The 12375-nt window shown below is 46.6% G+C and overlaps 1 protein-coding gene across 7 annotated transcripts in view; it reads left to right on the forward strand.

The window, feature by feature from the left end:
- Positions 1-776: 776 nt before the first annotated feature.
- Positions 777-12375, forward strand: part of Ezh1 (enhancer of zeste 1 polycomb repressive complex 2 subunit) — a 37796-nt gene continuing 26197 nt past the window's right edge. The window contains exons 1-4 of one of the 7 annotated variants that reach the window (XM_021641132.2): positions 777-855; positions 8566-8633; positions 9953-10073; positions 10195-10323. In XM_021641132.2, coding sequence (XP_021496807.1) covers positions 9957-10073; positions 10195-10323 — 246 coding nt within the window. In that variant the 5' untranslated portion in view covers positions 777-855; positions 8566-8633; positions 9953-9956. Of the gene's footprint in view, positions 856-895; positions 1469-4539; positions 4561-7320; positions 7431-8565; positions 8634-9947; positions 10074-10194; positions 10324-12375 lie in introns of those variants that run through there. The other 6 variants (XM_021641136.2, XM_021641135.2, XM_060386672.1 and 3 more) reach the window with 6 other exon arrangements.

Here is a 12375-nt window from a genome sequence, read left to right on the forward strand (position 1 = left end):
GGCAGTAATTAAAAAGGCCTTGCTTTGGATCAGTCTAAGGAAACTGAGGCCATGTTTGGTTACAGAAGTGTGTAAACTTAGAGGCCTGGGTACTGTGCGTGCTGGAAATTGAACCTAAGTCCTCTGGAAAAACAACGCTCTTAACCCCTGACCTAACTCTCCAGCTCTGTGAGGAAATATTTTGATACAAGGTTATATATTTTAGGTGAAAAGACTGACAGAAATAGGATAATCAGGACTGGAGAGATGGCTCAGTGGTTAAGAGCCTGTCTGCTCCTCCAAATGTTCTTCCACATGCTCTTTCAAATGGACTCGGGTTCAATCCCCAGCACCCACATGGCAGCTCACAACTGTCTGTTAATGCCATCACACTGTCTGATACCTTCACACTAATGCACATAAAAGAAAAACTAAACAAATTATTTTTAAGAAATGGGACAATCAAATATATATAAAACAGGAACTTAGAGCCCCCTGGTATTTAGGGTTTCGGTAGCTGCGGGGCGTCTGGATGAAGACATTCTAGGCGGGCTTCAGAAATTTGAGATGTGCGTTATCTAAACGCGGCTGGGGACGGTGCGTTGGCCAATGAAGTCTTCAAGAAGGTGTCTGTGGCTCCAGGAGGATTTCCCCACGGCCTTTCCTGTCCTCTGACAGCGCCACCTAGCGAAGGGTCGGAGTCGCGCTGCGGCCACCTTGGCCAAACCACACACCTGCGAAGAAGGAAGCCCAGGTGCTCGGCACGCCGAGTGCGCACGCGCACGGAGGGGAGGCGCGGGGCGTGGCCGCGGCGCAGGGGCGTGGCCGCGGCGCGCAGGCGTCCTAGTGGCGGGTGCCTGCGTCTCAGGATGGAGGGTGAGTGAGTAAACAAGCCCGGGGCTGGGCGGTGGGGCCGGGCCTCGGCGTGGGCTGGCGCCGGAGGCTCCGGGAGGGAGAGGCGAAGAGATAAGGCGACTCGCGGGAGGGAGCCGAGGGGTCACCCCATTGCCCGGCCCCGGGGTAGCGCGACGGAGGGTCCCGAGTGCCGTGGGACCCCGGGGCGAGAGCGCGTGCGAGCTGCTGGGGGCCGCGGTGCGGGGGAGGCGCGACCGGCTCGCGGTCCGTGGCGTGTGCCGGGGACCCTGGGTCCTGGAGGCGGGAGGACCAGAGGCCCGGGCTGGGCTGGGCTGGGGCTGCGGGGAGAGGGGACGGGCTTTGGGGGATGCTGAGGAAGGGGTGGCCGGGCCGAGGGGACTGCGAGGTGAGCGAGGTTCGTAAGGCGCCCAAGTTCAGGGGTCGAGGCTCCCAGGGTCTCGGGGCGCCTCCACCGCCCGCTGTCCCGCAGCCTGTCGCCGACCCAGCCCGCCTCGCTCCCAATTCCGGGTTTGAATGGGGGTTCGCCTTCACCCTGGGGCTGTCTCTCCGTGCCCAGCGTGCTCCGGGGGAAGCAAAGTCATATAAGCGGAACGTGCCCCGAAGTTTTTGAAAGGCAAGGTGTTCCATTTGGGACGCGCGGGTCAGAAAGGAAATGCGGGACAAAACTTTAAAAGGGTTTATAAAAAAAATACGTTTAACTTTCATGCGTGGGAAGGTTTCAAACGCCTGGCGTGTGTGTGTGTGTGTGTGTGTGTGTGTGGTGTTCCGTGCGCCAGGGGTATCGAATCCCGCGGAACTCGAGTTGGGGTTGGTTATCCACCTCCATGCCGGGTGCAGGGAACTGAACCCATGCGTGCTCTCCGCCGGAGCAACAAGTGTGCTGATCCGCCGAGACGACTTACCGGCCAAAGTGTGGAACCTGTTCCTTGGGAAAAACAGCCAAGGAACACAAATAACTGGATCTGTACAGGGACTCCATTGAACATGTAGGGGCCGGTCGTGGTGGCGCACGCTGGTAGGATTTGCCGAAGTAGGTGGAGGCCAGAGGACCACGAGTTCGAGGTCAGCTTGGTCTACATAGTTTTACTCCGGTGGTGGTGGTGGCGGCGGCACAAGATGGCATACGCATTTAACTTTAGCACTCAGGAGGCAGATGTAGATGGATCTCCTAAGTTCGAAGCCAGCCTGATCTACAGAGCGAGTTCCAGGACAGCAATGGCTGTACAGAAACCCTGTCTCGAAAAAAAATGTAGGTTTTTTGTTTTTTGTTTTTTTTTTTTTTTGGCTTCATAATGCCCCAGAATAGGAAATCTCACACACACACACACACACACACACACACACACACACACTGAATTTTTTTTTTGCTTTGTTTTGAGACACGGTCTCTGGAACTCTCCATGCACACCAGGCAGGCCTCAAACTCACATGATCCTCAGGCCTCTGCCTCGGTTGTGTTGGGAATTAAAGATGTGGGTCACCCCACCTGGCTGCACCCAGAAGATTTTCAGATGAGGAAAGGGCATTGACTGTTTCTCCAGCCTGAGGAGTTATGAACTCTGCCGGAATTTTGTTTTTCTGGGAAACCCGTGTTCAGCCTTGGAAAAGTAGTGACCCTGAAAGCGAGGGGACCAGTTCACATAGTAGTGCATGCTAGGAGAGAGAACTTCGTAGCAGACTAACATGGGATCTGGTTGTGATGGTGCAGGCTTCCAGTCCCTGCACTGGGACACTGGAGGCAGGAGACCTAGGAGGTGAAGGCCAGCCTGGCCGGTACAGAACCCTGTCCCACCCGCAAGAATATGTGAGAAAGGAACAAAGAGCCATCTGTAAAAAGGCAACGTTGAAATGGATGTGGCGCACACACCCTTCTGGAGCCTGATGTGCTATCTTCTGACCCCCTCTAATATTTGTATGTGGAAGTCTAACTGAAGAGTCTTGTTTTTAATGGTAGTAGTGGATGGCCTCTAACATTAAAACCTGCTGGTGTAGTTTAGAGCCAGTCGAGGATCTGGAGCAGGCTGCTGTAGCTCTCCTTGGTCATCCTTGTACATCTCCAAGCCAGCATTTTCCTCAGTTCCTGGGAATAAAATCCCCGCCCCCTCCCCCCCCACCAAATCTGATTTGACTTTTGTTGCTCTTTGTCTGCAGTGGAAATGACCTGGCTCTATTGAACACTAGGACATACTAGAGTTCGTTAGTTAAGATGCTGGTGACAGCCAACTAGGCTGGTGGCACATGCCTGTAAATTCAGCACTTAGGAGGTAGAGGTAAAAGGTTCAGCATTCAAGGTCGGCCATGACTAACTAGCAAAGTTGAGGCGAGGTAGATGCAATACATGAGATTCTGGTATATTGTTTTATAATTTATTTTATTTTATGTACATTGATGTTTGAATGCATGTATATCTGTGTGAGGGTGTCAGATCTTGGAGTTACAGACAGTTGTGAGCTGCCATGTGGGTGCTGGGAATTGAACCCGGGTCTTCTGGAAACGCAACCAGTGCTCTTAACCGCTGAGCCATCTCTCCAGCCCTCCCCCCCCTTTTTTTATTTTGAGATAGGGTTTCTCTGTGTAGCCCTGCTGTTCTAGAACTTACTCTGTATATCCGGCTGGCCGAAGACTCTAGAGATTCAGCGCTCTCTGCCTCCTGAGTGGTAGGACTAAAGGCTTGCGCTCAGCTACACCCAGGTTGAGATCCTGTTTCTTTAAAATCACAATAGCCTTGTTGTGCTCGGAAAGGAAACCTGTGATATGTAAACACTCGGGAGAAGTAGAATGGTGCTTTGGTATCCAGTCCTTTGACCTTACTACGAGGCACTGCTATCCACAGTGTGTTGGGTTGCATTCATAACTGTCTTGGGACCAGACGACCTGTGAGGTGCAGGTTGAACACACCAGGACAGATACAAAAACCTGCTTAGTATCTTACTTGAAGATTCTGTTCCATTGTGTTAATTGGCTCTGGGCTGATTTAAATACAAATGTTAGTGAAATTGAGTATCTATCTATCTATATGCTGATATACATGATATTGGCTCTGACTGACAATCTCTTCTGAACTCTGAGGTCACTAGCCCCCCAAGGCACACATACATACATGTAGACCGAACACACAAAATAAATCTAAAAGTAAATTTTAATTAACAGTTAAAAAAACAAGCCAGGCTAGGTGCTGGTGACGCACACCTTTAATCCCAGAGCTCAGAAAGTAGAGGCAGACAGATCTCTGAGTTTGGGCCCAGCCTGGTCTACGGAGAGAGTTCCTGGATAGCCAGGGCTGTGAAACCCTGTCTTGGAAAAAGAAAGAAAATGAAAGAAAGAAGGAAGGAAGGAAGGAAGAAAACAAGATGGAAAAAATGTAAAGCTGTAGTGCCTTACGGCTGCAAAGCCTTTCTTTGCTTGCTTTTCAAGACTTGAAGGGCCAGGTGTGGCCTTTTTTTTTTTTCCTTTCAGGTGTAGTCTTTACAGGAATATGTGTTTTCGGTTTTCTTCTGTGGCAGGCTGTGTGCTACATACATGTTGCACTGTGCTTCTTGTCTTTCTTTGTGTGCTCACTTGAGCTCGGAGGCTATCTTGGAGGAGTAACACCTCTCTACCATGTGGGGCCCAGGGATGGCACTCAGGTTGTCAGGCGTGGCAGCAAGAACCTCGGCTCAAATTTTGCATTCCCGCCTGCAGTCCGAGGAGTATGCTTACGATATGGTAATTTTCTTAAGTTTATTTTCACTCGTAGTTGTTTATATGTACATGTGAGTGCAGGTGTCTTTGGAGCCCAGAAGAGGGTGTCAGATCTGGAGCTGGAGTTAGAGATGTTTGTGTGGGGGTGCTGGGAACTGAACTCAGGTCCTTGGGAAGAGCAGCAAGTGGTCTTAGCCTCCCAGCGATCTCTCCAGCCTCTTGCTGTGTTTAACTTGCATTTGAGGCCTCTGTGCACCTGTTCGAAATACTGTTATTTATGGAGCTGAATTTAATTATATGAAGACTTCAGCCCCAAGCAGTATGTTTTGGGGTGTCTCCAGTGTACAATGACCATAATGAAAGACTCCTAATAAGTAACTGAAAATATAAGTGCTGATAGAAAATGCAAATAGGAACCTGTCTGTGTATACTTGTAAGCCTAGGATGGATGACCGCGTTTCTCTGCCAACCTGTTCCAAGCGCTCAGTGGTTTGTTTGCTTTTCTTTTTCTTCACTTTGTTGTGATAGCCACTGAGTAGGAGCTAGCTGCTTCGTTATCATGTTGCTGTATTTGAAGTGTTGTGTTTTGTTTTTTTAATGTTACTTTTATGTGTGTGGGTGCTTTGCCTGGTGCCAGAGAGGGCAGAAAAGGGTATCAGATTCCCTATGACCAGAGCTACAGATGATTGTGAGCTGCCATGTGGGTTCTGGGAATAGAACTCAGGTCCTCTTGAGCCCCATCCAGGGCTCTTAACTGCTGAGCCATCTCTCCAGCCCTTTCACATGACTTTTTAAATCACATCTGCTTCTAAAGAATCTTTCATTTCTTTCTATGTTCTGTGAGGGATCATCTGCCAAATAAGCTTTTAGAGACATAGAAGATAAATCAAAGGCCAAGTGAAATAAACACTGGCTCATGGACAGGCAAGATTCAAATATCACTCAAATTGTAAAAGGAAGTATGGTTTATTTTGCATTGTGGCTAGTTAAAACTGGAGGGCATTTTCATGTGCGTGTATACACTCCTTGCCAAAGAAAACAGTAAGAAAAATTGGAAGTGGTACCGTTAATTGTTGGGTCATTCTGTTACTGTCATCTCTCAGCAGACTGTATGTAGAGATAACAATTATGTCCCTTCCTTAGTGAAAATACTGGCATTTTTTCCATGACCATTCCCTCTAAGAAGTCTAAGCACAAACCACCACTACCACAACCATCACCCCCACCCCTGTCCCCCATTGCCACCACAATCATGGATGGCTCCCATGCCCCCAATACCACCACAACCATCACTCCCACCCCTGTCCCCCATTACCACCACAGTCATGGATGGCTCCCATGCCCCCAATACCACCACAACCATCATTCCCACGCTCCCATTACCACCACCATAAACACTGGAATAAAAGCTTTTCCCGTTCCTGATCTTTCAGTTGCATAGAGTGATCTGTTCTGAGCATACTATTTCAAAATAAGGAACGTCCCTGTAATCCTTGCACTTGGAAGCTGCTTCAGAAGGCTACTGAGTTCAGGAGTAGCCTGGGCTACAAAGCAAGACCTCTAATTTATACATATATATATATATATTTTAATGATTTATTTTTATTATGTATACAGTGTTCTATCTGCATGTTCTATCTGCACGAAGACACCAGATCTTATTACAGATGGTTGTGAGCCACCATGTGGTTGCTGGGAATTGAACTCAGGACCTCTGGAAGAACAGCCAGTACTCTTAACCGCTGAGCCACCTCTCCAGCCCATATATATATATATATATATATATATATATATATATTTTAATAGGTGGAATTGGGAGGGGAAGAGAGTTGTAAGTTATTACTTGGGAGGATCAGGAATTCAAAATCACCCTTAGCTACATAGGGAGTTCAAGGCCATCCGGGGTTACGTGAGACTCTGTCTCAAAAAGCAAAACCAAAAAAAAGTAGACTGACTTAGGATGTCAATAGTTGAGAACCAGGCAGTAAGCCTGTCCTGAAGTAAAAGAGAGGCAGAGGCAGGTGGGTCTCTGTAAGTTTGAGACCAGCCTGTTCTACAAAGTGAGTCCAGGATAGCCAAGGCTATGCAGCAAAACACTGTCTCAAAGCCAAAAAAAAAAAAAAAAAAAAAGACGCTGGAGATTTCAGATGGGGAACTCTGGAGTTGTCATCAGTATGTCCATAATTCAGATGGAGATAAAAGACACTGAGATTTGAAAATTGTAGCCATGTTGACACATATGTACCTCTCAGCACTAAGCAGGCAGATCAAATTCAAGGCCAGCCTGGTCCACATAGTGTGTTCCAGGCCATCTAGGACTTCAAGAGAGACTCTGTCTCAAATAACCAAACCAAACCAAAAAAGGTGATTTTTTTGAAAAATCATGAACTTTAGCTTTAGGGGACTTACAGTGAATTTCATGGTGGTAGAAAAGAAATTACAACATGTAAGATCCTTAAATAAAAATGTATTGACTTTAGCCGGGCGCAGTAGTGCATGTCTGTAATCCCGGCACTCAGGGAGGCAGAGGCAGGTAGATATTTGTGAGTTCCAGGCCAGCCTGGTCTACAAAGCAAGTCCAGGACAGCCAGGCTGTACAGAGAAATCTGTGTCGAAAAACAAAATAAAACAAAAAAGGCAAACACACAATCTGAAACCTCTAGTTTCTGTTTTGGATTTTAGCTCTTCATGGGTCCTTGAAGTGATTTTTGACTATGTGAATAGAAGTAGTTTTCAGGGCTGGAGGGATGATGCAGAAGGTAAGAGCTCTTGTTGCTCTTTCAGATGACCTGGGTTGGGTTCCCTGTGCCCACGTGGTGGCTCCCAACCATCTGAAACTGCAGTCACAAGGGATCCGACACGCTCTTCTGGCCTCTGGAACCTACACACACGAGGTGCATAGACATTCTTGTAGGCAGTACACTCATACACATAAAACGAAAATAACTAAATCTTAGAAAAAGTAGGTCTCTACCAAGCTTAACTAGTAAGTGTAGAGTAAAACCAGATTTTCTTGACTTGTGCATAGAGATTTATTATGTATACAGTATTCTGCCTGTATGTATGCCTGCAGGCCAGAAGGGTGCACCGGATTTCATTAGAGATGGTTATGAGCCACTATGTGGTTGCTGGGAGTTGAATTCAGGACCTCTGGAGGATCAGCCAGTGCTCTTAACCTCTGAGTTATCTCTCAAGCCCATATGTTTAACGTTTTAGGTCTACCTGCTGGCTAATTTTAGAAATTGGTTAAGGGGGGAAAGAAGTTTAGTGGGAAAATAAATAATTGAAAGGATACAAGGTTTTTTATTTCATTTTTTTATTAATTACAGTTTATTCACTTTGTATCCCAGTTGTAGCCACCTCCCTCATCCCCTCCCAATCCCACTCTCCCTCCCTCTTTTCCACCCATGCCCCTCCCCCAGTCCATTTTTAGGGCGGTCCTCTCCTCTTCCATCTGATCCTAGCCTATCAGGTTTCATCAGGACTGGCTGCATTGGCTTCCTCTGTGGCCTGGTAAGGCTGCTTCCCCACCAGGGGGAGGTGATCAAAGAGCCAACCCATGAGTTCATGTCAGAGACAGTTTCTGTTCCCATTACTAGGAACCCACTTGTAGACTGAGCTGCCGTGGGCTACATCTGTGCAGGGGTTCCAGGTTATCGCCATGAATGGTCTAGAAGTTTTTAATTAAAAATATATTTATGTTGTTCACATGGTGGTGCCTGCGTGTGTGGGTGTGCACTGTGCATGTTTAACGCCTGTGGAGGTCCTCTGCAAAAGCAGCAAGTGCTCTTCACTGCTGAGCCAACTCTCTGGCCCCAGAAGGATAGAATTCTGAATATGAGCAATTTTCTAAATAGTGTTAAGCATCTGTGAGACCTTAATAAGCAAAATGGTAGCAGAGACCCTGAAGTTCTTCAGTTCTTGGGGAGCACATCCTGCTTAGGGGCTCAATGTCTGAGCATGCTGTATTGATGCAATAAACTCATTTTTTATTCTCTTGCAAAGCTAAACACTTCTTTTTACCTTTAGGTCTTGTCATTCATCTGAAGAACAGAGACACATTATAAAATCCGACATTTCCTCCTGCATTCCTCAAGGTAAGTAGAGCATATCACAGTAAAATCTCTAAATTTTCCAACTGTAACTAATTCAACCCTACCCTCAAAATAAAGTTGCAGTGTAGCTGGTATCCATAGGTCTGCTGCTGACATGGAGGTGAGATTGTTCTGCTGTCATGTGTTTTCATTACTAGAATGTAGAAATTTAGGTAGCATGTATTGTAGGTGGATTTTCTCCCAAGTTTGTAAGGATTTGGTAAAAACACTCCCCTTCTCTTGGGGCTGGAGGGATGGCTCAGCAAAGAGCACTGTCGGAGACCACTTCCAGAGGACTGGGTTTCGATTCCCAGCACCCACATGGCAGCTCACACCTGTCTGTAACTCCAGTTCCAGGGGATCTGGCACCCTCACACAGAACCAACGACAATGCACAGAAAAATCAATAAAACACTTTGAAAATCCCTGTCTCCTTTTTAAAAGATTTATTTTTTTATGCATACGGGTGTGTCTCCAGCATATATGTCTGCATCGGCCAGAAAAGGGTGCCGGGTCCTTTAGAACTGGAAGGGTAGGTAGGTGTTTGTGCTTGCAGGCCCTCCAGGGGAACTAAGTTTGGTTCTAGCAGTCATATCCGGCTGTTCACAACTGCTTATGACTTCAGCTGGAGTTCCTAATACTGTGATAACTCAGCTCTAGCCCACGCACATACCCATACAGAGATACACACATGCATGTAATTAATAAAAAATAAACCCTTAAAACGTGAATTTAGTGACTAGGCATCCAAGTATCAAAAAAAAGAAAAAAGTCAAGCCCCTGGTAACGATGAGGCAACAGGAACTGGCTAGGGATTGACCTCAGGGTCTTGGCTCAAGTCAGGCAAGTAATCTGTCACCGAGGTTCATCCCCAGTTTTGTTGTATGAGACAGCTTTGCTGTGTAGCTCGACTTGCCTGGCACTTGCTCTGTGGAGGAGGCTGGCCTTGAACTCCCACTCCTCCTGCCTGTCTTCCATGTGATGAGATTATAGGCATTCTCTATAACGATCAACAACTTTTTTGTTTGTTTCTGTTGCAGTGCTGGGGCTAGAACCTAGGGCCACACACGTTAAACATGGTCTCTGTGCGTGAGCCGCACCATGCCGCTCCAGCACTAAATGTAAAGCAAGTCACTAAAGGATGGTAGGCGCTGAAACTTTTCACACTGAGACCAGGATTTACTCCTGCAAAAGTTTGTTTTCAGTTGAAATTTTAAACTCATACTTGGGCTTTCAGATGTACCCTGGTCATTTGAGTTTGAGGAAGCCTTCCTTTCCAAGTAATCATGTGCTGTTTATCGCATCTGTTTTCCTGAGTCCAGGAAAATGGATATAGCAAGCCCCCCGACTTCCAAATGCATCACATACTGGAAAAGAAAAGTGAAATCTGAGTATATGCGGCTTCGGCAGCTCAAACGGCTCCAGGCAAATATGGGAGCAAAGGTAAAAATAGTTCCCAAGAGGGGGTTGCATGTCTGCTCACTTCTCCAAAGTATGAATGGATTCTGGGGTTTTCCCTCTGCGACCTGCATTGACCCTTGACAGTCTACCTTGGCTTTGCTAGGCTCTGTATGTGGCAAATTTTGCAAAGGTTCAAGAAAAAACCCAGATCCTCAATGAAGAATGGAAGAAACTTCGTGTCCAGCCTGTGCAGCCAATGAAGCCTGTGAGTGGGCACCCCTTCCTGAAGAAGGTACTTTGGAACTTGAGCCGGCCTTTCTTTCTCCTTGGACATGAAGTTACAAAGTTGAAAATTAACCATTGTGTCTGTTGTTCTCCTCGATTAATGAGTATAACTGTGACTCTTTCATAGAAAACAAAAACACTGTTTTCCTGGGTTTTGTGTCAAAATTACACTGTGTCCTGTTTTGTTCCTGGTGTACTTAGATACTAGGAAACAAATTCTCTAGGTAATGGACAGAAGTTTGCTGATCAGAGGGACTGGCTTACCATAAATAAGTACATTTGTTTGTGAACTAAATTGAATTACAAATTTAAAAAGCACATTCTAGTTGCTCATAGTGCCAGATGCCTTTAAAACCCAGTTCAGGAAGTAGAGGCAGGGGAATAGGCATTTGAGGTTGGCCTTGGCTACATAGTAAACGAGGTTACCCTGGCTACTTAAGAGGCTGTCTTCTTATTTATTTACTTACTTATTTTTATAATTCATTATATCCCGATTGTAGCCCCCTCCCTCATCTCCTTCCTGTCCTACCCTTCCTCCTTCTTCCCCTGGGAGCCTGTCATTTAAAGGGGAAAAAACATTCTAGCTTTGTAAAGAGGTAATACTTTTAATTTTTTATTGCACGTATTAATTTTGCTCAAATAACTGTGTGTGGGCGTGTCCTCATGCATGGCAGTCAGCTCTCTCCTTTCACACGTGGATCCCAGCAGTTGAACTCCGGTCATTGATTTGGAGGCCAGTGTCTTTACCTAATGAGTCATTTTAACAGCCTGGTAATATTTTTTAAGTACAAAAAACCAATAGTGTATTAACACCAATGGTCATTACCAAAGCAGGATGGAACTCTAGTTTGTATACTGCTTCGCTTCATGTGCAGTCCCCGTCCGTGCAGCTATATCCAAAGCTTAGATTTTTTAGAAAACATTACTGGGCTGGAGAGGTAGATCAGAGGTTAAGAGCACTTGCTGTTCTTCCAGAAGTCCTGAGTTCAATTCCGAGCAACCACATTGTGTCAAATATCTATCATGAGATACGGTGCCTTCTTCTGGCATGCAGGTGTACATGCAGGTAGAACATTGTGTACAAAATAAATAAATCTTTAAAAAGTAGGAGACATTCCTGGAGCCGGTCATGGTGGCTCATGCCTGTAATCCCAATACTCTGGGAGGCAGAGGTGGGTGGATCGCTGTGAGTTCAAGGCCAGCTTAGTCTACAAAGCAAGTCCAGGTCAGCCAAGGCTGCACAGAGAAATCCTGTCTCAGAAAAAGAGAGAAAGAGAGAGAGAAAGAAAGAAGAAAACCATCCCTGAACCCAGGCCCTAGCCCTCTGAGAGGTCCTCTGGCGGACCATACTTTGGTTGAAGAGAGCATCTATTGAGTGTGGTGGCAGACATTGTGCCGAACTCTGAGGGACATAGTTGTGAATAAGAGGCAGTCCCTGGCTTCCCATAGCTTGTCAGCTTAGAGGCTCCCTTTAGGAGCTGCTGTTAACACTCTCCCAACGTAATAGTTTACAAGAATGTGGAGACACATCTCAGTGGTTAAGAGCACATACTGCTTGTGCAGAGAACCTGAGTTCAGCTTCCAGAACCCACTTTGGTGACTCCCACCCCCTTTAACTGTAGCTCCAGGGATCCGATTCTTCTGGCTTCTGTGGGCACCTACACTCAGTTGTACGCAGACACACATAATTTAAAATAAGTCTAAAAAGATTGAAAAGAGCACGGGGGTGGGGGGTGGCTTGGTTGGTAGAGCACGTGCCCAGCACACACTAAACCTGGGGTTGATTCCAACCCTGGGTTTATGCCCGGGTTCACCTTTGGGTGAAACTGGCATGACACACATCTGTAATCCTAGTCCTCAAGGGGAAAAAGGGTAGACACTGGGATCTTTTGGGAAGGAAACTGTTGTGTATCTCTTACAGTTTTGTTTTTATTACTTTGGCTCTGTAGCCTTAGCCTAGCCTGCCCCCAAACACTGCAGTTCTGTCTCAGCCCCAAGTGCTAGAATGATGGGCATGAAGCCATCATAGCTGACTTACGCTGATCCTCTCTTGAGCTGT

The sequence above is a fragment of the Meriones unguiculatus genome, chromosome 7 (genome assembly GCF_030254825.1).
Source record: "Meriones unguiculatus strain TT.TT164.6M chromosome 7, Bangor_MerUng_6.1, whole genome shotgun sequence".
NCBI classification, from domain to species: Eukaryota; Metazoa; Chordata; class Mammalia; order Rodentia; family Muridae; genus Meriones; species Meriones unguiculatus.